At 33.1% G+C, this 25,600-nt stretch overlaps 1 protein-coding gene across 1 annotated transcript in view; it reads left to right on the top strand.

The window, feature by feature from the left end:
• Positions 1-984, top strand: part of LOC129222962 (homeotic protein antennapedia-like) — a 133,342-nt gene extending 132,358 nt beyond the window's left edge. Inside the window, exon 3 of the mRNA XM_054857525.1 lies at positions 713-984. Within this exon, the coding sequence (XP_054713500.1) occupies positions 713-984 (272 nt within the window). The remainder of the gene's footprint in view (positions 1-712) is intronic.
• Positions 985-25,600: the final 24,616 nt, after the last annotated feature.

Below are 25,600 nucleotides of genomic sequence, written 5' to 3'. Positions count from 1 at the left end.
CTCACTTTGGATTTATTGGGCCCTGAGGTTAATTTGAGATTCCAAACATTTTTTTAAAATTTATTTCAAAGTTTCGTTTTTTCTCTCCCCCCCCCCCCGCCCTCTCCTCATCAGAATAGAAACATAATCAATTATTCACTTTCATTACTGTTACAGCTGTTGGGTAGGCGCCTCGAATTCAGCTCAGGCATTAGGTTCCACTTTAGGTTAACTGGGCTTGGAGCATATGGGTTGAATTTGAAAAGTCATTAAACGCGACGATTTTTACTAGGATCTCTTTCTTTATTTCCTTGTTTTCAGAAATAAAAGGAGGTCATCCATTGTTCTGTTTCATGTCTGTAAGAAGTGCTCTTAGGGTCTAGATCTTGCGCCCTACGTACGGAAGGTTGATCCATTGAGAAGAAATAAAAGGTGGAGAGAGTGTAGCCTTCAGTTCTTGAAGCAAGGATGCCAAGTCATGTGGTACATTTGAAAGTAAAGTATTGGAAGAAATCAGATTTCTTCCAATAGTTTCAGGTAAGACGTTTCCCATTCGTCGAAGTTGAACCATGTAACTTGAGATCTTTGCTTAGCATTGGACTTGCTGCCTCCAGTTTCTAATTTCTTCTCTAAGGGTTAATCAAACTCTATGAACATGTGGGTTGGATCTGAGACTTATAAGAACAAATTTCACTATTGTTGACTAAGTTTTTTTTCCTTTCTTTCTTTCCAGAAAGGAAACGAGGTCGTCAGACTTACACCCGCTACCAGACCCTGGAACTCGAGAAGGAATTTCATTTCAATCGCTACTTGACGCGTCGGCGCAGGATCGAGATTGCGCACGCACTGTGTCTAACCGAGCGACAGATCAAGATCTGGTTCCAGAACCGACGCATGAAGTGGAAAAAAGAAAACAAGGCCAAACTCGAGTCTGGCCTCATCATGGGGCCCGGCGGGCCGGAACTGGTCCATCACCTGGACAGGCCGCCAATGACATCGGTCTGACTGCCAATGCAGGACATGTTATAAACTTCCAGTAGATATTTTTCTGATGTCTAGCAAATCATCCACGTTGTCCGGTTGCCTGCGCAGCATTTGTAAGCATAACATCAATCATAGTAACGATTTTGGAGACATCATCATATTGGCGCCGCAACATCTTCAATAAAAACATTAAATCTGCTCGTTAAAACAATACTGACAAAAACATACAAGTTTTCCAAACGGCAAGTGCAGGGCTATTTATGGAATTATCTTTTTTGGTTTTGAGATGACCTGTAAGAGAAAATGTATGGTATGAATTCAACTGAGTTTAAATTCGGGCTGAGCATAGTATAATCTCTACAAAAAGGACAGTAATTGAAGCAAAAACCAATGATTTTAAACAATAATGAATACTTGTATTGTATAATAAGATCTTTAAAATCAGCGTTTCGTTTTAGTTTTCTCCTCTGATAATAAAGATCAATAAATTGAAAACCTGTGCTAAATATTTCATGAAAATATCTTTATTGCATTGAAAAGATATTTTAAGTAACTGAAATAAACGAGACGAAAATGGAAAATATTATTTGCTATTGTAGTTTTATATACAGTTCATTGAAATTAGGAAGTTACGTAAGAGATTAATTACTACGATCAGTGACAATATCGAAATTAATATCAATCTCATATTAAAAATACCATTTTTGGTAAAATCAGCTCTAAATTCTTCTATATGTTTCAATAAAAAGAAATTTTCGAAACATGCATCATTGGATACAATACTAACAAAATTTCCGATAGGATAATTGATTGCTAAAGTGCATAGAATTAAGAATCTACTGAAAGTTCAGTTCATTTAATGCTTACAGGAAACAAAAGAAAGATAATTTATCCATTCATTATTCATGAAATTATTCTCATATAATACTATTGCAAGAATTGTTTATTGAAACATTAAAGAGAGAAAGAAAGATGAAGTCTGTGCATGTAGTCAATGGAATTATGAATAAGAATTTCATGAAAAGAATTTTGCGACTTGTATTACATGTTTTCCACAAATGCTCACTGTTCAAGCTGAATAAAAACGTTTTCTCTCATATGTACAATAATTACATCTGAATCAAAACTCTCTCAATCCAGCTTCTCGGGGGACCGTCGCATCGAATTGGCAAGCACCATACATCAAATTCGAAAAAATTTCACTCAGCTCCTACCCCCTCTCTTGCGAACATGTGCAGACGACGGTGCCACAAATGGTATCCCCCTCTTCAATTGCCGTTCCTTCTAATGTACGCGGATTTGATCTCTCTTGTGCAATAGGGAGACAAAATGGCAGAAAATGAAAAAGCGGGATACTTCTATGGCTCCAGGATTTTTTCTCTTCGTCCCCTCCGGAACAAGGGAGCCCCCGAACCAAAGGAACAAAGCGAGGGGGGGGGGAGACTCCGTGGGTGCAAGTCCAGCTGGGATTTGGGCCCCTCCCCCCTTGAGGAAAAACCAAGCGTCTTTTCAGCGAGACTCAAGGGGTCCACTCACCCTTATGTGGGAAAGACAGAACTGCATCATAAAATGTGCTGAAGACACCTAAGTCATTTTTCTGTGTGTTTGAGGACTCATGGATTACACATTTCATTTATCCCTTTTCTTTTTTGTCCTGTACAGAAATGAACTCTTTTAGTCCGGAATAGCTTCAGGCAGAGACTTGTAAGTTTTATGATTTCTTTTCTCTTTCTCTCTTATCTCTCCCAGTTTATGTATTTATTTGATGACAATGAGAAAACTCAAACTTTACTCTCAAATCTTTGATTGGTTCTGTGAACGTCGGAGATTCGAATGCTGCTGCTCATGCGAAGGAATAAATTGTAGTTGCCGCATTTCTCACCAGGGGTGTGTTCCACCCCTTCCCACCCCCGCGTGTTCTTGTGACAAAAGCAAAAACGAGGAACCACGACTTGCAATGAAAACATTGTCCTTACAGTTTGAATGTTTAAGATCAGAATGTCAAAATCTATAAATTAGAAAATACAATAAAATCTAAAAGTATTCAAAATTTAAACTATTAGTTAACCTTTAAAAGATGCTAAGTTTTTAAGGTTTTAAGTGAAATGTTAGCAAACTGAAGATATTTTTTCTCTTTTATTTATTTTATTGAATTAAATGTCAGACATTTTTAATTGAAAGAACCCTTTCTGTATTCAAAAAAGTACTCCAAAAGTAAAATTATTAGTTGACTTTAAAAGGTGCTAATTATTAAAGTTTTTTTTTCCTTTTGTATTTTTAATTATTTATTTATTTTTTAATAAGTTTTTCTAATTAAAAAAATATTTTATTTTATGCATTTCTTCCTGAACTCTGTTTAAACTATAAGTAAAAACGCAAAACAGCCAGAATTTAAGTATTTATAAAGTTATCTCTTTCAGAAATAATTATGATAAAATATTTTATCGCTTTGACAAACATTATAGAGCATTTATTCAACATTAAAGAGCAAATATTTATAAAAGCAATTTTTCAGTTCGTTACTAACATTTTATTCAAAAAAATTAACTTTAAAAAAAGGGAAGGAGAAACTTTCAAACGAAAGTTTTTATTTTTTCCATAAGACTTCTTCTTTTTACAAGTAAACAAATCCATATTTTTTGTAATTGTATTTTTTCTTAATGAACACAAAAAAAAAAAAAAAATGTCACAACTGATAAAGAAAATCAATTTAGACTAATATTTTATGATTAAAATTAGAAAGTATGATATTTAAACATTCAATGACATTCAATGATAGGCATTTTATTGCTGACAAAAATGTTAAAGATTTCTTATTTAAGAAAAAAATATTTATTCTTAACATATCTTCAAAAATGTAGTTTGTTGATATCCCATATAAGACATTTCTTATTTTATGCATTGTTTTTTCTTTTAGTTCACTTTAAAAATAACTGGTAATTTGCAAACAAATGTGGTGGAGATTTGTCGGCTACAAAGGACGTTGCACAATTTTACTATATCCTGGTGCAGCATACGCAAATTTTGGTGCTTACTTGCGTATATTGCACCAAAATACAGCAAAATAATGCGCCATCCTTTATAGCCCACAAATCATACCATCTTTTGGTGCAATATTTCACAAAACGTTTGTCTTTTGTAGAACTGCATGTGAAATGAATCTGTATTAGGTAATAAAAACTTTCATGCTCATATTTTTGAAAATTCAAAATTATAAAATTTTACCTGAATGAATTTTTTACGTTGTTAAATAATCATTAATTTAACTTGAATACCAGAAATCAAATTTTTGTTCCATAAAGCGTACAAAAACTTCCCTGCATGTTGTTTAAAATTAAAAGAAATATAAAATGCTTCCTGTTGGTTTTTAATTTTTTTTAAAAATTATTAATCATCATTCGTTTTGATCATATTTTAACATCAGTTGAGAAAGAAATATCTCGATGATTTTTATTTTTAAAAGTGTATGTAAAGGAATCTCAAATATGACTATTGAATATCAAATACTGAACTTTTGTGCTATAAGCTTCGGATTTTCTTTCTCATAGCAGCATCTTTCGATTGTATGTAGTGCATAGAAAGTTGAAATTTTGCATACTCATGTAATTACAATGTATGACAGTCAACGTGTGTAAATAAGTGATCAAGATAAGTAAAAACAAATGAATTTGATCCTAGTGGTTTTCTTTATTTGAGTTTCCTTTGTTTCATTATTTATTCTATGCATGACTACTATGGATATTATGGGTTATTAGTTAAAAACAATCCATAGTTAATAATTATAATTTAAGATGGAAATTTTGAACACCTTCATTGTGTGCCTGATGGAATAGTGGCATGGATCAAGCTTAAAAAGTAATGTGACAATTAAAAAAAATTTTTTTTTAGTTGACGGCTTGATGGTCAAGTGATTCATTTTTTAAATCTTTGAGATATTGAAAATTTCAACAGCATGAAAAAAAAAAAAAATGGTAGATTTTCATTATATAATAGTAATTTAGCATAAAATAATAAGCTATGAAAAATAAGTACGGTTCTTTGAGTATATGCATTAAAATGTTTCAAAAGGTTAACAAATGTTCCGAGGGATTAATCTCTCTCAGATCCCTTGGTTGTATGCCATACTGTCCATTCTGTTATGCTGATAGCTACACATTGACTGATATAAGCCCCCCCCCCTTTCCCAGTTCTGTCTGTATGCGCAACTAATTGAACTAGTAACTAGGTTGGACATTTAGCTCGATTTTTATGATAACATCTGTATGATATAAAAAACTGTTGTTCTAAAAGAGAGGCTTTATTAATCATTGAGAAGGAATGAAAGGTGGAAATTCGAATCTTTCAAGTCTTGAAGCAATGATCTCAAGTTATATGATATATTTTAAAGTAAAGTATTGAAGAAATGAGGTTGCTTTCTCTCGTTTCACGTAAAACGTGTCTCCCATTCGACGTAGTTGAACCATGTGACTTGGGATCTTTGATTCAGCGTTTAATAAGCCAATGAACTGGAGGGACTCTTGCTCCTCCAGTTACTAATTCCTGCTCTAAGGTCTATATGAGTTAAAATGGTTTTCAGCATTGAAAATATTATCTGATGTGTGTCTGTAAAAAACTTTTCATGGAAGTGAGTTGAGTTAAACTATTATCCATATTTATGACTATTTAACAAAAATGCAATTTTTGTATAAATTAGCATTTTAGTAAAGCATGTATCGTAAAAATTCAAAATTAATAAGTAGTAGCAATTTAAAAAATAATTAAATTTAATGTAAAACACAATGTTCAGATGATTTATCTTTTCATCTTTAAGATATGGAAAACATGACTAACATTTTTTTAAAAAGATTTTCTGATATTTTAATGTTTTGTGATTGGATGCAATTGTAGCCGAACCTTTTTATAATGGTAAGGGGTGGGACATCGGCAAATAAAATTAAATCAGGAACAAAGTTTATATTTTTAAAACAGGAAAAAAGTAATTTCTGTAATGTAGTAGTAAACACTGATACGTAAATGGATAAATGGGTATGGATAATCACAAATTTAAATAGTTTTATTTGTGGTCATATCATTTATTGTCCTTTCATTTTTTAATTTCAAAAATACATCCATAAAAAACTTTTGAAGAGAGCTAAAATATAAACAGTAAATAATATTAAATGAACACTTATAAAACAAATGGTAGAATTTTTTGTAATTTGTAAGGATTGAGAAATCTGTTGATGACTAAGTTCATGGATATGTAGTACACCGACAACAGTGTATAAATTGATATATGATTGATTGACGCAGTTTAGACGCTTTTCACATAAATAAATAAAAGCGCTCTCATATAATGATGAAATCATTTTTTCTCTCCCCCTCCCTAAATGTTAAGTACCTTCCCAAAAATATGTTTACTCTTTTGTCTAACCCCCCCCCCCCCCTTCATTCTTTCACTTTTCATTACTGTATTTAATGTATGTGCGGGCAAGAAAATGTAAAAGGTAAAATGTACCATGATGTAGAATATTCTCATCCTTGAGGAATTTTTCATTGGGGGCTGTCCATAAATGACGTCATCCTTTTTTTCAACAATTTGACCTCTCCTCCTTTTTGATGTAAAGTATCACGCTTCACCTCCCCCCCTTCCTTTGTCACGTGTGCAGGATGTCACACTTCTTATTACCCCTCCCTCACCCTTGTCACAAACTGTCACAATTTCACACCCCGTCTCAATGCGTGACATCATTTGTTGACAGCCCCTTATTAGTAAATAATTTTTTGATGAATCTTACTTTGTTCGAAGAGCCCAAAAGAGTTTTTGACTTTGATAGGTTGACTTTATTTAGTTAGGAAACAGAATGACAATAACTTATGAGTCAAAATAAGTGCAAGAGCTATTTGTTCCTTATAATTTTATTCCCCCACAACAGCTCCAAAATAATTTTTATAATCCTACTCAAGTATTAATTAGAATTAAAAAAAGGTTAATTTCCACCCTAAAATATCGAATTTCCTTGAGGGATTTTTAAACCATTTAGACTCTCGACATTTACGCTTGAATAATTATCAACGTCTTAAGTGACCAATCATTTACAGCAAAGTGACGCTAAGAAAGAAGTTTGATATCTTGATGCGTCTTAAGCTACCGAAATAAATAACGCCGCCATACGTTTCGCAGGACGTTAATTTCTAAAACTTTCCAAATGGCGCCTTGTTATCTACCGAACTTTCGATCTTGATTAAAACCGAAACGAATGCGGAAATCTCGGAGGGAATTAAGAAGGGGGAGAGGGAGAGAGAGAGAAAAAAAATCTCACATATCAACAGCGCATGCATCAATCCCTTTTATTTTTATATTTGAGTTGTTTTTTCCCTTCCTATATCCTCCGCCTGATGCATTTTTTGGGACGAAATTTCTCTTGCAAGATATTTTTAAGCGTTCGATCTACAACGATCCGCCGTTGAAAAATAGCGGGTTTAGGGGACTTATTAGTCAGGAAGGATAGTGGGTCTTAGCGGTTGACATTGACGTACGGCCGCCGTTGCCAGAGCTTGCGGCTGTGGCCCGCCAAGTCATACGTCAACCCCGGGTCTCGTCTCCTCGGCCGCCCCTTGGATTTAAAATGTAAAGCCATAAAACCTGCGGCGTTCTAAATCTCGGGCACCCTTCATCGATTCTTTGTGCCTCCCGACATTACGGCATTTAATGGCTCAATAATGCCGAGCCGGGCACGTCTCGGACTAGGCCCCTCTCGCATGGATTAGGACATCTAATCCCCTTTTACAACAAGCATATAGGAATAAATGGGCCAGAGGCTGAAGAATTTTTTCGCTACTAATATGCTATTTTATTCTTCATTTTCTCTCTTTTTTTTACAAATATTTCCATCAACCGTGTTTTGCTTCGTGTTTGTTTTGGTGTTTTGTTTAAGAATGAATTTTTTTTTTTGTTTCCATTAATGGTTTCATCAATTCAGCTTTCAACAAGCCATTTATCTAGATTCCTTTCCGTAATTACGTCATTGGAGCTCACGCAGTTGCGGAATGCGAACTAAATTTTCACTGAAATATTACACGTCCCCCCCCCCTCAATAGTAAAATGAATGTGTAATTTCCACAATTTTGGTCTGTTTTTTTTTTAAATATATTTTTTAAACATCGCTTTTGTAGTGGGAACTACTTGCCCTCTCATAAATAAAATGTATTTTTGAGTGTTTCCATATGCTTGATTTTTAATTATATAATCTTTTTTATATGATACTTTTTTTAAAATTTTTTTTAATCATTCGGGAGACTTGCAATTGTTTGCGCAAAATTAAAACGCAAAAATCAGCATTAGAAGCACAAATAGTAATGAAGAAGGAAAAAGTATATCCATTCCCCTCCCCTCAAAAATTTTTTTTAATAACTAAATGCGTATGATTAAATTCTGGGCAGGTCCGTCATTTCAAAGTTTTCCAGGAGAAGTCAAAAGGTATATACTTAATGCATATTATATCAAAAAACAATAAAAATCTTATCCACAAGTATGAAAATGCATTGATTTTTCAAATTCAAGGGGGAAATTGTCTGTTCCTGACCATTTTTAATGAAAGGCCTGATTCTGGGGATAAAACTCAAAATGAAATCTATAAGTAACCGCCCCAAAGGTAAGGCAAAATTACCGGGAAATACCGAACAGCTTGTTGCAGCATCCAGAGACCGCAGTTTCACCCTTGCTTTAGACTCAAAGTGGTATGTTAAATATGATATAAACCCCTGGTGCGCTAAAATATTTTTGACTATCAGTGTGAAGATATACTCAACTTACTCGACGTTTTTATTTTTTACCTTCAGCATTGATACGGCTAGTTCAACTGTTGAACCCAAAACAAGGGCGAAGCTGCAGTGTCTGGATGCTGTAACAAGCTGATCGATATTTTCTTGCAATTAAAATGAAATTGACGTTGGATTGAAAGTTTCAAATTTTAAGTTTTTAATGTGGTATTTCAACAATGAATTAATTATGCTTGTGCAATATGCTTGTACGAACTGCATGTCAGAATAATAAAAATAGACTGCGTTCATTTCGTTAGATGCTTAAAGTAGTAATAAATTTGCATGGACGTTTCATTTTTCAATCGCTTTTATTATTAAAGTCGCATTAGTTTTGTTCTTTACTTTTTATGGTGACCACGTTTAAAAACAAACCTAAAACATATCTATGAATCTTTAATAGTTTATGGAGAAAATTGCATGAAAGAAAAAAATAAATATCCACTAATGTAAACACAAAACAATGCGGTTGATTTGAAAGACATAATCGTACACATAACCACAACACTATATCATTCATTCTCATTCAGTATCACTTAAGAATAATAAATGTCAACAACATTTGTGAGGGATCATTTCCACTGGCTGTACCAACGGTTATTTATTCAAATGCACGTGCTTCCTGCTTTTAATTTAGGATAGTTGCATCCAAGATAAATTGCTGGGCCAATGATTTGCATTAACTGCATAATTTGATCAGCCTTGATTCGTTTCGATATTATAATTTGAAAATTGTTCGTTTCTATCAATCGGCCCATCAGCATTTGTTGATAGATAGAGAGTGAGTTTGACAGGAAATTATTATAAATAATAGCTACTTGATGTATCTTTTATTCACCAAATTAAGCATTAATTTTATTTGTGGCAACAAGAGGTAGTAACATTTTGAAAGACCTGTTTTTTTTTGTTTTTTTTGGCTCTCATAAAGTTTTTCATGAGCAAAACTTAATTTAAATTATGTCTCGTCACTGCTTAACCAGAAAAATATTTCTTACTTAAATTTCGACACTGTTGAAGGGTCAGGAGAGGGAGATTACAAACCTCAGATTGAAGATATTCAAGCAGTTTCAGATTTACAAGTTTCAAAGATGTCTTACTAAAGAAATTTTTAAGTTTAAAATAATCATAAGTCTTCAATTTATCATACAATTCACCGAAACTTTGACGAAGCACATACGAACATCATTGGTTAAATTTCCTTTTATAACATACTCTAAAATGAACAAGTGTTCAGAAGTTTAAAAAACGAAAAATTCATTTACTAATTTATTTACAAGTATTTTGCATTATTAAAATCTTTATTAATAAAAACGTAAAACTGTTTCTACATTAAATAGTTTTGTACATTAAATATTTTCCAAACTATAACATATTCATGTATTTTTCTATACTTACGGTCAATAACTGAAATCTGTACCTAAGTTCGATTGTTTAAAACAGGCTAATATGCTTTCAAAAAATACATTCAAATAAAGTGTTAAAATGGTAAATTTTTGTTGCTGTACTTCCAATATAGTAAAGCATCGTTTATACGTTTTTCAACGGACTGAAGCTTAAGCTTTATAGTTCCAAATGACTTTAAAAAAATCAGTATGATCTAAAGGCCTTTTACACTGTTTGATAAGCAAGCAACAATTCAAAGTTAAATTACCTAAGTAAAGAATGCGCTCACTGCCGCGTCCTAAAATACCTTCTGGAGGTTTTTTTTAAAGTAAAAATACCTTTCGGAAAGGGGATTTTTTGATCCAAAATACCTTATGGAGGGTTTTTTGACCGGAAATACCTTCTGAAGGGGATATTTTGATTAAAAATAACCCTTCTGAAGTGGGTTTCTTGATCAAAACATCTCTTCCAAATGCATAAACTACTGCATTAGAATTTGCATTTACGTTAAAACCAATGGCTCTGGGGGATGTTTTCACCCCCCCCCCCTTTCGCTGCGCCACTGACTGCGCTTTAAATGCTGTAATGATGTCACAACAAGAGTAAGAAACTCTTCAAACAAAATAATATTTTTTTTTTGAAAAAAAATTAGAATGCCACTATTTTGATACAGTTTCAATTATTATTTTAATCCAAAACTTATTCTTCAATTTTTTAATTTTTTTGTAGTATTACATCACATTGGGCAGAAATGTCGTGCATGGATACCAATTTGTTGAAACATGCCTTCTTTTAAAAATTCTACTCTTTAATGTTCCTTTTTCCTCATTAAAAATACTTTATATTCGAGTTATACCAAAATATTTGTAAACTATTCATCATCCTTTTCAACCAGCAAATTAGCACCATTTTTTAGTGCGACACACCGCAATTAATTATGTGATTAGGTAAAAACGCATAGAAAATGTACATAAGTGTATCGAAAATGCAACCTAATACGTTTTGGTGAAACAAGTTTTTTCAGATTAAAAAAAAAAAAAAAACAGTAACTTAATTTTGCAAACCAAATGTCAGTTAGGGTGGATACTTGATTACACTTCCATAATCTAGAATTTTTTTTTAGAAAAAGAGTATGATGCTGATAAGAAATAGGGAGAATTCGTTTTAGGTTTCAACGACCTTCTCATTGCTTACAAGAGCTGAAGATATTAATTAATATCTATGTTTGGATGATGATAATTTTCATTTCAAGTGAAACAAATATGAAATAACTTTAAATAGCCACAAATACATAATTTCACGCGAAGAGAATTTTCGCCAAATTAATCCCGAAATTGATTAGCTCGACTTGCTGGAACAATTATTCCGATTCGCTTTAGTAAGCTAATCAATTAATTCCCCATGTTTGCTACATTTAAAATCAGAGACCATCAGAAATATTACTTTCCGTGTATTACCGGTGCGTTATCTCTTCGCATGATCAAATGACTTAATTTAGTCATTATTCCACTTGAGGTGAGAAAGCTATTTTAACCTAATTCCATCTTTGAAATGTATCTGTTCGCACGAAGAATTAGTTTGATTGCGAACGAGCAAAGAACGGGCTGCTAGTGTTGATGAGGTTGAAAACTGTTTTCATGGGTTGTTATGGTATTCATTTATGGTGGACACACATAATAGAAAGTTACTAGTAAAATAACGGCAAAGGTTTTTTAATCTTTTATTTAATCTTTCTTCTGTAATGAAAACGTAAATCAGTGTTTAACATAAAGATAAAAATATAAGCAGCCGCGACAAAAAAGCTAAAATTTGTAAACAAATTACAGCCAATTGTTTCAGGGTCTCAAGGAGTCAAGGAACCCCTTTCTCAATGTAAAAAATGAGCTTATGGATGAAAAGACATTCGTCAAAAAGTTTTGTTTCCGTCGGTGTCTTTACGTCCATAAGCTCACGTCTTTTGCATTGAAAGAGGGGTTTCTTGTTGTTCAGAAACACGTGCCTGCAGTTTTTTTGCTAATTTGTATATGCTAATGTCATTGATTGTATTTTTGCTTTTTAGGGTATAGGTACACATTTATTTCTTAGTTTTAAATATTTCAGTTACTTCTGAGTTACTTCTTTTCAGATTGACAAACTTGCAAAGTGTGAAAATGAAATCTTTGATGTTTTTATGTCCTACATGTTTCGCCATAACTTTGATAAGCTATGTGTAACGTAAAAAAACATTTACAAATGTCAGTGAGGATAAAAATGATGTTTTAAATATTAAACTGACGCAATATGTATCCTATACATTTTGTTATTTTGATATCATTTGAGCAACACATTCGACAACCCCCCCCCCCCCCCAAAAAAAAAAAGTTTTTACGTTGTCTACATTCCAATGTTATAACATTTTTTTTTTTTTTCATTTACATTGCCCATCGTCCGAAGCAAAATCTTATACAAATGACAGTTGATACTGCAATGAATTATTATTTTTTAATATTTCAGTCACTTTTACAACACTTTTCTGATTGACAAACTTACATAGTATAAAAATTAAATCATTGATGTTTTTATATTTATGTCCTGTATGTTTTATCATAGCATTGGTAAGATATACATTACGCAATTCGAAAACATATGTTTTTGCATTGTCCACATTCCATTCCAAAAAAAAAAAAAAAAATAGTTATACAAATGAGAGTGAGGACTACAATGACGTAATAATTGAAGTGATGCAATTTTGTCGGATGTCTTTTCATCCATAAGTTCATCAGTTTTTGCATTGAAAAAGGCATTGCTTGTTACGCCGAAACACGTGTCTACAGTAATCTGCAACTTGTGCTTTTTGATGTTGTTATTTCTTACTTTATTTTTACTTTCTTCGCATACCAATGCTAAAGCGAATAATTTGTATTTCCTACCTTTCAAAGCAAGATATTTTACAAATGACAGTGATACTTCAATGAATGATTATTTTGCGCCATCATAGCCAAAGCATATCAAGCATTAAAAAAAAATAAATAAATAAAAAAGTTGCTGAGGACAACAATGACGTAATAGCTGATGTATATTTCCTACCTTCCAAGAAAAAAAAAATCTAGTGACAGAGTACTTCAATAAATGATTATTTTATGCCATCATGGCAGAAGCATATTACGCGTGAGATTTTTTTTTTTAATTTTTCAGGTCAAAAATGACGGTAAGGATGTGGACAAGAATAAAGTAAAAAAAGAGGACAATAATAATGTTATAACTGATTAAAGTCATACTGCCGGTCTTTGAAAACAGAATGACACTACATTCAATGTTTTACGGCACCGTAACCAAGCCATATCACGTGTCAGAAAAATTTTAAGGAGCTGAGCAATGACGGAAAGGATGAGATGAGGACAAAAACACACGTAACATGTAACTTATTAAATTTATGTTGTCAAAATTTTAAAAAATTTTTTTTTTTCGCAAAATGATACTTCTTCAATGAATGATTGCTTAGCGCCATCATAACCAAGTCATATCACACGTGAGAAAAATTTTGAGGACTTGAGGACAAAACAATGACGTAAAATTTGACGACAACAATAACGAAAATTTGACGTAATAGTCTGAACACCACGTTTCTCTAGATAAGCCTATTCCAACTTACGCACACATTTTGACGGCGATCGGCGGCGAATTACGCCGCAACCTTCCGCAGAGGAATTGGAAAGTTCCCGGACGATACGGCAGTTTCGAAAAGGCATCATCCGCCGGCGCTCTTCGCGCGGACAACCCCAGGCGCAGACGACAGCTTTATGTGCGTTTCATACGACACTTAAATACGCTCCCAAATTTTATAGCCCACTTACTTTCACTGCTATTCCATTCTTCCAGACTCTCATAAACTTCGTTCTAGATGGAGTGGAACTTGGTCTGTTTTGTATGTCGGAGACTAACAGGTTGTTTATGATTATTTTATCGAGATTTTTTTTTATTTTGTTTTCCTCCACTACTTTTATAATAGCGGTTACAGTGAGTGATAAAAGTAATCACACTTATCGAACTTGACCTGTTTGGATTGTTGGAGACGCCGTGCAATTTATGATGATTTTACGGAAGTTTTTTTTTTTATCACGATGCTGTTCAAACTTCGTTTTTCGCTATTAACATTGCATAACGCCATGTTACTTGTTTTTTAATCTTCGCTATTATCGCTGTTATTATTGTGATGATTGGTCCTATTTACAGAGAATATTACTTATATTGCCCTTTTTTATTTATTTATTTATTTTTTTTTGCGTTTTTACTTTTTGTTATTATAGTGTCAGTTATGACTAATGACTGTAGAAAAGTAACTGAGGTAATATAATTTAGGAAATGGATCCTCGTTCACATACACACACACAGAGAGAGAAAAAAAAAGAGTATATGATTGCTTAATTAGCCGGTTATGACTAGTAAAAGTTATAGAGGTTATCTTATTTTATTTACTGTATTCACTCACATAAAGAGGAATAAATTATATTTGAATACTTAAAAATCATTCTGTGTGATTTTCCAGTTATGATTGTAGTAAAAGTAATTGAGGTTATCTTTTTTAAGTCTTTGGGTTCACACATACATAGGGAATTTTTTTTTATAAATGCTTAGTAATCATTCTGCGTAATTTGCCAGTTATGACTGTAGTAACAGTAACGCAGTTTATTCTATTTAAGCTGTTGGATTCCCACACACTTTCACAAAACAAAGGCTTATAATAATGCTTAATAATTATTCTGTAATTTGATACATTTAAACTCATTTATAATTTCAGTACTACATGTTTACTTTTAATTGTTTGCACACTTTCTGAACGTTATAGAAATTAATTAGCTGTGATCAAGTACCAAAGTAGCAATTAATTTTGTTGTAGAAATAATCAATAGATAGTTTGATTTTGTTTTGAAGGTAAATAAAAATTTCTCCACATTCAAAATAGCATAAGGTACTTATTTATTTTGTTACTTATTTTTTAAATTTTAAATATAATGTTAAAACGAAAAAAATATGCTTCTATCTTACTGCTGGATCAGTTTGATGCTCATGTTTAAATTAACTAAATAAAATACCAAAAAAAAAATTTGAGCAAAAAGTAACGAAAAAAGAAAAAAAATAATAATCTAAAACGAACTCATCAAAAGATCACTTGACTTCTGTTTTCATTCAGTATGACACGTATACGTTTTGTAGTATGAAGACTCTTTAGTTAAAGTCATTGTTGGTATATAGTGGGAATGTCGTATCCCATGTTTAGGAAAGTATCTCTGAACCAATTAGAACATTGTGGGTAGGGCCCACCATTTCCATGTCCTCCCCCCCCCAAATGTATTTTTACTAAAATTTAATTCGCAACCAATGCTGCAGTTAAATTAGTAATCAACTACCTCTTGCCAAGAACCGTTAACATTTTTTTTTTTTATCTTAGATCAATAAAAATCAATTGGTTTCGGAACAATATATCTGGTGATGGCATTTTCAAAATCAAAAAAATCTTCATGGTTTCTATCACATAGCGATCAGAATAAACAGAAATCAGTTGGTGCAATGTAGGGTGGGTAACCAACCGAAAATCATTAACTCTTTCAGGGTTCGTCTTAAACCTGAAATAATTATATTTCATGAGCAAGCGTTTCTGTTGACAATCGCTGGAATATTCTCGCCTGATATTATACCATTTCCATTTGATTTCTCTTCGCTCCGATCACTGCAGCACTTTCTGAGTGACAAAAACTTGAAAACTTAACTATCATCAAAAACGGTATCTCAAGATATTTTGCTCCAAAACCAGTTTTTTCTTAAATCCATCCGAGGTTAGAAATTTAGATCCTGATAGACGAAAGGATGTTCATGAAGAGGGTAATTACGTCACTAGTTGAAAATAAACATTAAAAAAGTCTGTGAAAATATGTTTCTTGGAAGGAAAAAAACTACATTGCTTTCCGATCTCCTTAATATTTCCCCTTTATATTTTAATTTTTATTTTATAATATATATATATATATATATATATATATATATATATATATATATATATATATATATATATATATATATATATATATATATATAGAAATAGGCGTGTGTCTTATTTGTTTATTAAATTTTTTCTATAAGAAAAACATCCTGGGATTTGATATTCTTAAAACAAGTATTTTATTTTCAACTATATATGAAGCAAAACAAATTTTTGTTTACTTAGTATTCCTTGAAGCAACGAAATTTAGAAATTTTCAACAAAGCAAGGAAAAGTAGTTTGCATTTTTCAAATACATTTTTTGGTGTCTTATATTAAATATTGAAATTATCAATTTAATACTAATGCAAATTTATACTCCAGTGAGCTATTTTAGATACATTCGCAAGGTTCAGACTTGTTGGAGGCTTGATCTTTCCCCAATCCAGCATCGATATTACTAAAGTGCGTTATGAAATATGCATAACCAAGTAGGCCATCCATGTACAGCCTCTTAGGCAACATGCCAATGTCTAACCATAGCGCTGCATTATGTATCTCAATTGCACATTTCCTTAAAGCGCATACTGCATCAACAGCCAAGTAGCAATCCAACCTTCAAAACATATATTCAGACATCCTGACAACCAACACTTCTAAGACTTATCGTCCAAGTGGAGTTATAAATCGTCACAAACGTTTTAATTGAAAATGAATCTCTCCTCTTCGGAGGCAAATCTAAAACCCCTGAGTACTCCTGTCATCCATTGCTGAGCTCCGAAAATCCAGCCTAAGCTTTAGACAGTTAAGCCTTAGACATTTCTTGCAGCCCAGTGTGTCTGTTCAAGGCATTGGAACCCGCCGGTGTGTATCCAACCATGCTGAGATCTTGGTTATTAATCAGCATTAGGCGTTAGGCGAGAATAGGCGCTCTCTGGCTCCTTTATGTTTCACACCAGCGACGCGTTAAGAAGGCGTGATTTTCGTTTAAAACCCCAAAGATGCTCTCCGTGTGAAGTAATTATGAATGAATCTTATCACGTGTATTTCATGAAGGATATAAATACGCTTTACATCCAGGATTTGAGTCTTTTGTTCTTCTGCAGACTGTGATGTTGCCAAATTAATTCCACCAATAACTTTTCGTTTTACGCTGAGCTGGGCAAAAATGATTTTTCGATTTCCTTCGTCACTGGTGTTAAAACATAGAGCAAATTTGATTTTTTTTTTTTATTAAATATGTTTTTGAATTTTACAACTCAGTGTGGGTTTTTAAATATCAATTTCTTTTAACAGAAATTCAGTTCATTTAAAAATTGTGCACAGCAGTGGGAAATGTTTTCGAAGTCGTGCGAGGAAAATTCTTCACAGCTTTACTGTTTATGAATGACAGCACCTTACGATAGGATATTAAAACTGTCGGAAGAAAGAGAAATATATAACCATGTGAAATTGAGCTTCAGAAGGAAAATTATTGGCGAAAATAATAATGATGAGCTATAATTAGTATGGTTTAAAAAGTCTATGAATTTGTCTTATAAATAATTCATTCACTAACTCAGGGGCATAGTGAGCAATCAATTTATTAATTGAGATCTGCAACTAACAGCATGGATTATCAAAGGATTGTGGTAATTATTAATAAACTTCACTTCATTAAAAAATAAATTGCAAAGTGTATTAAAAATAATGAACTTCTAGTTAAATTAGCTATAAATATTTGGTAGTTAAAACATAAATTGTAGGTAGTACATTTTACATTTATCGATGGTGTATAGTGACGCGTCTATAGGAAAGTCAAAGAGATCAAAAAAAAGTTTTGTTATTATCGTAATTTCGTTGTAAAAACAATGCCGGATTTACGGATTGGGGGGGGGGGGTTCTGTATATCACAGAATTATGTAAAATTACTTCTCATGTGCATTTTTCAATCTCTTTCGGGGTACCAATGGTCGTGGGCAGGGCCTGATTACTCAATAGGCCAACTAGGCTGGGGCCTCGGGTCCGCTTCTTAGGGGACCCCAAATGACAAAAACTGTTTTAACTAATGGCTATGATTGTTTTAGCCTATGGCTAAAATTATTAGGTTTGACTACAGGAGCCCCCAAAAACGTGCTTGGCCTGGGACCCCCCGATAACTTAATAGAGCCCTGGTCTTGCAGGCCCCTTACAATATGTGGCATGTTAAATCTTCCACTGTGTAAAAAGTTAAATAATACAGAGTAAAATGTGAAGATGAACCACATTACGTTATAGCCATAAATTCGCAATATATGGCTTCGCTATAAACGGACACAACTGTAAACCTAATTTTTACATTACATGAAGGGGCGAAAATATCTTTAAGTTATATCAATGTAGTAAAACAATAAACACGACTTTTTTCCCATTATAGAAGAGAATAGAGTCGTCACATTTTTGACAGAATCTGTAATGGTACTTTTCAATGGTGAAAGGCAGGATAAGCGTTCAAAAAAAATCGCGTGTTAATTGGCTTGCGGTCATCACGTGGCAACGAATAGTAGTTGTTTGCATCATTACAGAACGTGTTTTCTTGCAACTGCCGTTGGCAACCTATCTTTAGGGACCGCTTATGATGAAGGTGCAACGCTTTAATGTCTTAATATTCACAAAATTACACCTTATTTTGATTCGCATGGGCGAAGGGATTCAATCTGTTTTGGGGGAGCGTCTACTAAGTAAAATTTCGAAATGGTAGGTCTTGACTTCACAAGTTGTCCCTTACACCTGTCTCTTCCAAATTTCAGGCAGACTGAAAAAAAGAGGGAGATTTTACGCAATAAAATTAACTATTAATTTACTGTAAGGTCAGTTGTGTTTTTTTTAAAATAAATTTTAGAATTTAGATAGTATTTTAAAATTCCGATTATTTAGAAATGTTTAATTCTAGCATTTAAATTTTGAGTTATTTGGATTGTATTCATTCTTTATTTTCTAAGAATAATCTTCAACATATACCGTTCATGTAAAAGTATTTATATGACAGAATTCAGGTTTATGGAATTGACTTTGTAGTCATAAACATCATGTGTCCGAACTTGACGGATTAAAAGACACAAATGTATATCCCTCTTCTTTGTATCAATTAAAAAAATAAATAAATAAATAATTATTCCAACCACAAAATAAAAACGGTTTATGGGGGGAGGGACAGTAGGGGATTTAGGTACGCATATATTCTCAACCAAAATTAAAAGTAAATAAAAAATAAAAAAAATAATTTGAATTTTGACATCTTGAATTCAAATTATGTTTTTCACAATCACGAGTGTGTATGTATGCGTGTGTATGTGTGTGTGTAGGTATGTGTATGCGTGTGTGTAGGTATGTGTATGCGTGTGTGTAGGTATGTGTATGCGTGTGTGTAGGTATGTGTATGCGTGTGTGTAGGTATGTGTATGTGTGTGTAGGTATGTGTATGCGTATGTAGGTATGTGTATGCATGTGTAGGTATGTGTATGCATGTGTGTAGAATATAGACGAACCTGGAGACGGTTTTCGCTAGAGGTGTAGCATCGGAAAGGGCCGTTTGACGCTGGTTCTGCAGAAGAAGGCGGGGGGGGGGGGGAATAAAATCATAGGACGCCAAAAACAGTCAAATGAGAACAATAAGCTACGTGATTTTGCTCAAAAACATGTTTTCTAAAAATAAAAATACATTATTTATTGAATTATTTAATAGATATTTAAATTTTTCTTCTACCAAACAAACCCGATTGGCAAAAAATGTGTTGATACAGAAAATTTTGACATTCATAATTTAAATTAATGAGCCGTAATTATGTTCTAGCCTAAATCTCTGATTTCTGATGAAACATCAAATTATCTTCTTTAAATATAACATGTGAGGGGTGCAATCAAAACTTAAGATTTTGAAAATAATATTTGAATTTTTGTCCTAACAAATACCATACAACAATCTAAAAAATTAAGTTGTTACATTTTTTGAACTACCTTTCTATTATTAAAGTTAATTTCGTATTTCCCAGCCTAAATCTCTGGTTCCTGATGAAACATGAAATTATCTACTTTAAATCCAACAACATGTGAGGGGTGCAATCAAAATTTAAGATTTTGAAGAAAATATTTGAATTTTTGTCCTAACAAATACCATACAACAATCTAAAAAATTAAGTCGTTACATTTTTTGAACTACCTTTCTATTATTAAAGTTAATTGCGTATTTCCCAGCCTAAATCTCTGGTTCCTGATGAAACATGAAATTATCTACTTTAAATCCAACAACATTTGAGGGGTGCAATCAAAATGTAAGATTTTGAAGATAATATTTGAATTTTTGTTTTAACAAATACCATACAACAATCTAAAAAATTAAATTGTTACATTTTTTGAACTACATTTCTATTAAAGTAATCAATTATCCAACGTTTCGAAGCAAAATACGTGCAAATAACTGCAGACACGTGTTTTGGTGTTACAAGGAACACCTTGAAAGAAGGTGTTCCTTGTAACACCGAAACACGTGTCTGCTGTAATTCGCATGTTTTGTGCTTCAAAGCGTTGGATAATTGATTATTTTAATTTTCATCACAAAAGTATTTACTCGTTATATACATTTCTATTATTAAAGTTAATTGCCCTAACTGCGTTTTCTCCGAACATATTCTTCTTATAACTCATAAATACGAAAGTTTTTCCTTTAACTGCAATATAATTAAATAACTGCTACTGCTGTTCAATAAATAATTGTACAATTCGAAGTTCCTTAATCAAATTTAGAGCTGTTATTCCTGGCTACATTGATTCTCTTATCTGTCGGATGATTTTCTCTGTGTCACATACGGGCATTGATTTGTGGTGCTCTCCCTCAGTTGATGTATGCTGCGTAATGCCGTCAATTGATGGTATTGATTTTCGATTAATGAATATCACAAACTAATTACCAGCTATCGCAACAGGGGGCGCTTTCACTAAAGTTTTAAGTTTCTACGGCAAATTAATGGCCGCTAATCTAATGATAAATTTGTGTTTATAGGATATGCATCAATCTAAAATTGACTGAAAAGACTTATAATCTGTAGTAATGTCCAATCCTTACAAAATTTTGATGATATAATGTCTTTGATGTCGTATTTATTGATTTAGAGGTTCAATGCATAGTATAACTGCATAGTGTTTATTGTGGTTTCGAAATTAATGCTTTAGTTGAAACTAATACAATGAAAATTACTTTTAATTTACCTACATTCTTTCTTTCTTTCCACCTTTTTTTTTCCTCCCCAGTAATCCACTATAGAGCATAAAATTTCGAAAAGAGAGAAAAAAAAAGAGTTTTGAAAATAATAGAAGACACTGTTTAGCCCAGGCTGCAATCCTGATTGCAAAAACGTCAATTTATGTTTCCTTATTTTTTTTTTCTCATTTATTGATCACTTCTTTTTTTCTTTTTTTGTAAAAAACCAAACCGCCAATAGTTGACATTGCAATAGTAGTTGACACTAGTAAGGAAAATATGTGAAGAAAATTATAAATTACAAAAAAAGTGCAAAAACAATAGAAGGGTGTTTAAATATGCAATTCTTACCTTTCTGCTTATTAACTAATTCTTTGGCACCTACTGTGTTTCTCTTGGTAATTTTACCTTTCTTTGTAAATGTCAACTAGTACATAGTGTGTCAACTACTGGTTATACTACTCTCAGTAACTATTTTTGGTATTAAAAAAAAAGCAACTTCAATAGAATTTATTGTTGTTACAGATTCAATGACCATTGCTGTTAGGAGGTTTGTAGCATGATTAATTCTAAATTATTGAATTTGGCTTGCTTATGAGCGAAATAATGAAAAGTATTGTGAAATCATTAAGTGTATGATTTATGTGTCATTGAATTAAAACATTAATTTAAATTACGAAATACTTATGATGTTTAACTAAGAAATAAGTGTAATCGACAGGACTAGATTGGGTGATTGCATTAGTAGAAAATTAAACATCACGTGCAGCAAATATATCACAGCTATACCCTCATCATCATTGTTAAAATACATTGTTTAAATACAACTACATTGTTTAAATACATTGTTTAAATACAACTACATTGTTTAAATACATTATGGTAACTCGTGAAAGAAGCAAAAGCATTCACAAGCTTTTACGTTGGACATTAAAGAATCATGTAATGAGCTTTTGGTCAAAACAACTCTCTCTGCAATAGTCTTATAGCACAACTTTTTATTTTATGCGTCAAAAGATATGAAAGGTTTGAGTGATTTATGGACAACGTTTCAACTTCTAACAGCCAATCATAACCTCTTCGATGCCGCAGCCAGAAAACACTATTTGTCGCTGTCCCCGTGTAGAAAAGGGACACGTTGTAATTGGCTAACAACAGTTTTCTCGCCCATATGCCTGCATAATGCAGCCTCCATCACAAAACTATAATTTCAAATAGTACTAATAGCCTATCGTGACTGGTCACATTTGCAGAAATAGTGCCAAGAGAGAATTCTTTCCTTTTTTTCTGAATTTTATTACTACCTTTTCGTGAAATTTCGTAAAGTGGTGGTTTCATTTTTGAGAGGCAGTTGTTAAAGATAAACATTATCTAATGGAGACAAGGTATTCAACAGATATAATCAGGCATCAATCAGTAATTGCTTCGATGATGAAAAATATAAATTCGAAGAGGGAGAAAAAGATTTTTCTTCGATTCGAGAAAATTACTGGGGAAATCTCGGGATCTCTGTCTCATTAAGGCATCGTGGAACTCATATTATGAGAGGCTTAATTATAGCCACGAAGACAAGAGTTTCGACCATTCTAAAAGAGTTTGCCAACGCAAAAATTTATGCACGAACTTTCAGTTGAATAAATGTACTTAATGTCCCTTTATTCCCCACTCTGTAGTTCAAGAATCTCTCAGTTTTTGATCGCTCGGTTGTGCATTTTAAGCAGGTTGTAATGCCAGGATAACTTAGTTTGCGGTTATATAATTGTATGTTGTCATCTGAATCCATTAAACTTGAATTGATGATAACGAGTTGTTAAAATGTAAGAATAAATTCTGCGTCCATTATGACAGGGTGAAATCATATAATGCAGTTACAATTTGCTGTTAAATTTATATAATGATCAGCTTGCCTTAATTAATGATCGATAATAATCTTTAATGCTACAAAATCTTTGACAACTTTTTTCACTACTAATAGACATCTATATGGGTACCAACCTAAGATCTCCATAAACGGAACCCAGTTGAGTTACGTTAAAAATGCTAAGTATCTTGGATACACATTAGATCAAGAGATTACAAGTAATAAACATATTGAAGGCCAAGCAATTAAGGCAAGGAAGAGGCTCAATATTCTCAAATTTATTTCTGGACGAAACTGGGGTGCGGAGGCCAGTACCCTCCGTACTACCTATATTTCTATCATTAGACCAGTACTGGAGTTCGGCTTCCCAGTTTACTCCTGTGCTTCAGAGACCAATCTCAATAAACTTGAAAGAGTACAGCTTAGCGCAGCTAGAATTATTGCCGGACTTAGACATAGTTGTCGAAATGATATAGTGCTCTTTGAGAGCAACTTGCCTGCCCTTGCAAAAAGAAGACAGTGTGGCCTTACAAGGTATTTTAGCAAATTATATAGTTATAGAGAACAACACCGGACTTCAGCCTACCTACTTGCATGGAATGATAATACTCGTTTGAAGAAACATAGCCCCTTCTCCTATGCAAGGTCATTGAACTTACCTCCCTCCGATGTGGAAACACATTTCCTGGGTTACGCAGGAGCTGGTTTGGAGCTTGAGGGAATTTATTTCCATGACGAGCTCCTGACTAGTGTGATCAAGAGTTCAGATCCACCGGACCTAGTTAAACAAATGGCCCTGGAAACTATACATAATATACCACATTTCTCCTTGAAAATCTATACAGATGGAAGCAGGGGAGAAGATGGCGTTTCGGGCAGTGGAGTATTCATTCCTACTCCCTCTGGGGCCTTGGAATTTAAAATCAGAAACCCGAATTTCTGTTCAGTATTTAGATCAGAACTGATTGCTATCAGGAAGGGTCTGCAGTGTGCTATTCAGCGGGAGGAGTGTTTCCAGGAAATCTGGATTTTGACTGACAGTCGTGCCTCAATTCAGCACCTCGCTAATTGGAGTAATGTGGGCGACAAGACCAGCCTGGACATTCTGAGTCTACTACATACTCTTTCATCAGGACATACAATTCACTTTCAATGGATCCCCTCCCACGTTGGAGTTGAGGGTAACGAAAGGGCTGACTTTTTGGCTAGATCTGCTGCTGCGGAGGGTGTGAGCCCTTGTAAAGATCTTACTTTCAGTGAGATCTCCACAATTTCAAAAATGGAGCTCAATCGCCAATTTAAAACACCTCCCAGACACGCCTGGTATTTTGCAAAATGTCCTGGTGAGTCCTTTAGACTCAAGGGTAGACTCCTCCAGACAACATATTCGAGATTCCTGAGTGGCCACACAAAAGCTCTTAGATTCTCTGGGAATATCAAGACTTTTCCGGAGTGTCACTGGTGCTCTGCTGGAGAGGTTTCGCCTGAGCACATTCTATCTTGTTTGGGTTTTACGAAGGATGAGGTCCTTAGTGACCCATTGCTGTTCTTGGATTTTTTGCAGATATTTGGATTCATGGGGGTTGTTTAGCATTGCTAAACATGCCCGAGATAAGTCAAAAAAAAAAAAAAAAAATGATCGATATTTAATGACTGTTAATTGCCTCTGTTTTTTCCAACTTAGTGAACGATCTTCGAAAATTCTTTCTCGAAACACTTTTCTATATTGTTTTTAATTTGGAAAAATAAGGCTTGTAAGGAAGTATTCTAAGGGTTTTTGTGAATTATCAAGTGATAAAGTAAACAAAAGAAAAAGTTTTCGCTCAAAGAGTGCGAGTAAAAAAAATGTTTTCTTTTCTAATTTTTATCCATGCACATATTGTAAAAGTAAGTTAAAGCTGCTTTTTAGCAAGAATACTACTCGGATTCTGTGTTTCTTTAGAATCCTAAGAACTTCAACCGTTAAATTGAAATCAAATTTTAATGATGAAATTTCAGGTGTTGTGGCACTCCGGCCATAGTTGAGCGACGTTTTGTGAATTTAATAACATTGCAGTTTAAGTGTACATGATCAGAAAATCAATTTCAATTTTCTTTCAGATTTGAAAATTAACTTAATTAACATAAATTTGTCTTTGAATCACATGTTTCTTTTGTCCTACGTACACAATGCATAGCATTTTTTAAAGAAAAAATAATTGTAATTATACTCGTTAATAAATATAACTATTATTATTTGATGATTAACAAATTTGATAATGAAAAATAATTATAGTTAATTACTTGCATTATAGTTACATTCGTTGAAATAATTATGTTAATCCTTGACTTATGAACACACTAAACTGGCGTTTGAGCCAAATTCAAGCATACCAGGTTAAATTTAAAATTATTCAGCAGAATGAACTTTAACTCAGGACAA

Source organism: Uloborus diversus, chromosome 5, assembly GCF_026930045.1.
Source record: "Uloborus diversus isolate 005 chromosome 5, Udiv.v.3.1, whole genome shotgun sequence".
Taxonomy (NCBI): domain Eukaryota; kingdom Metazoa; phylum Arthropoda; class Arachnida; order Araneae; family Uloboridae; genus Uloborus; species Uloborus diversus.
Note: the sequence above shows the minus strand (reverse complement) of the source record. Positions and strands in the feature narration are given on the sequence as shown.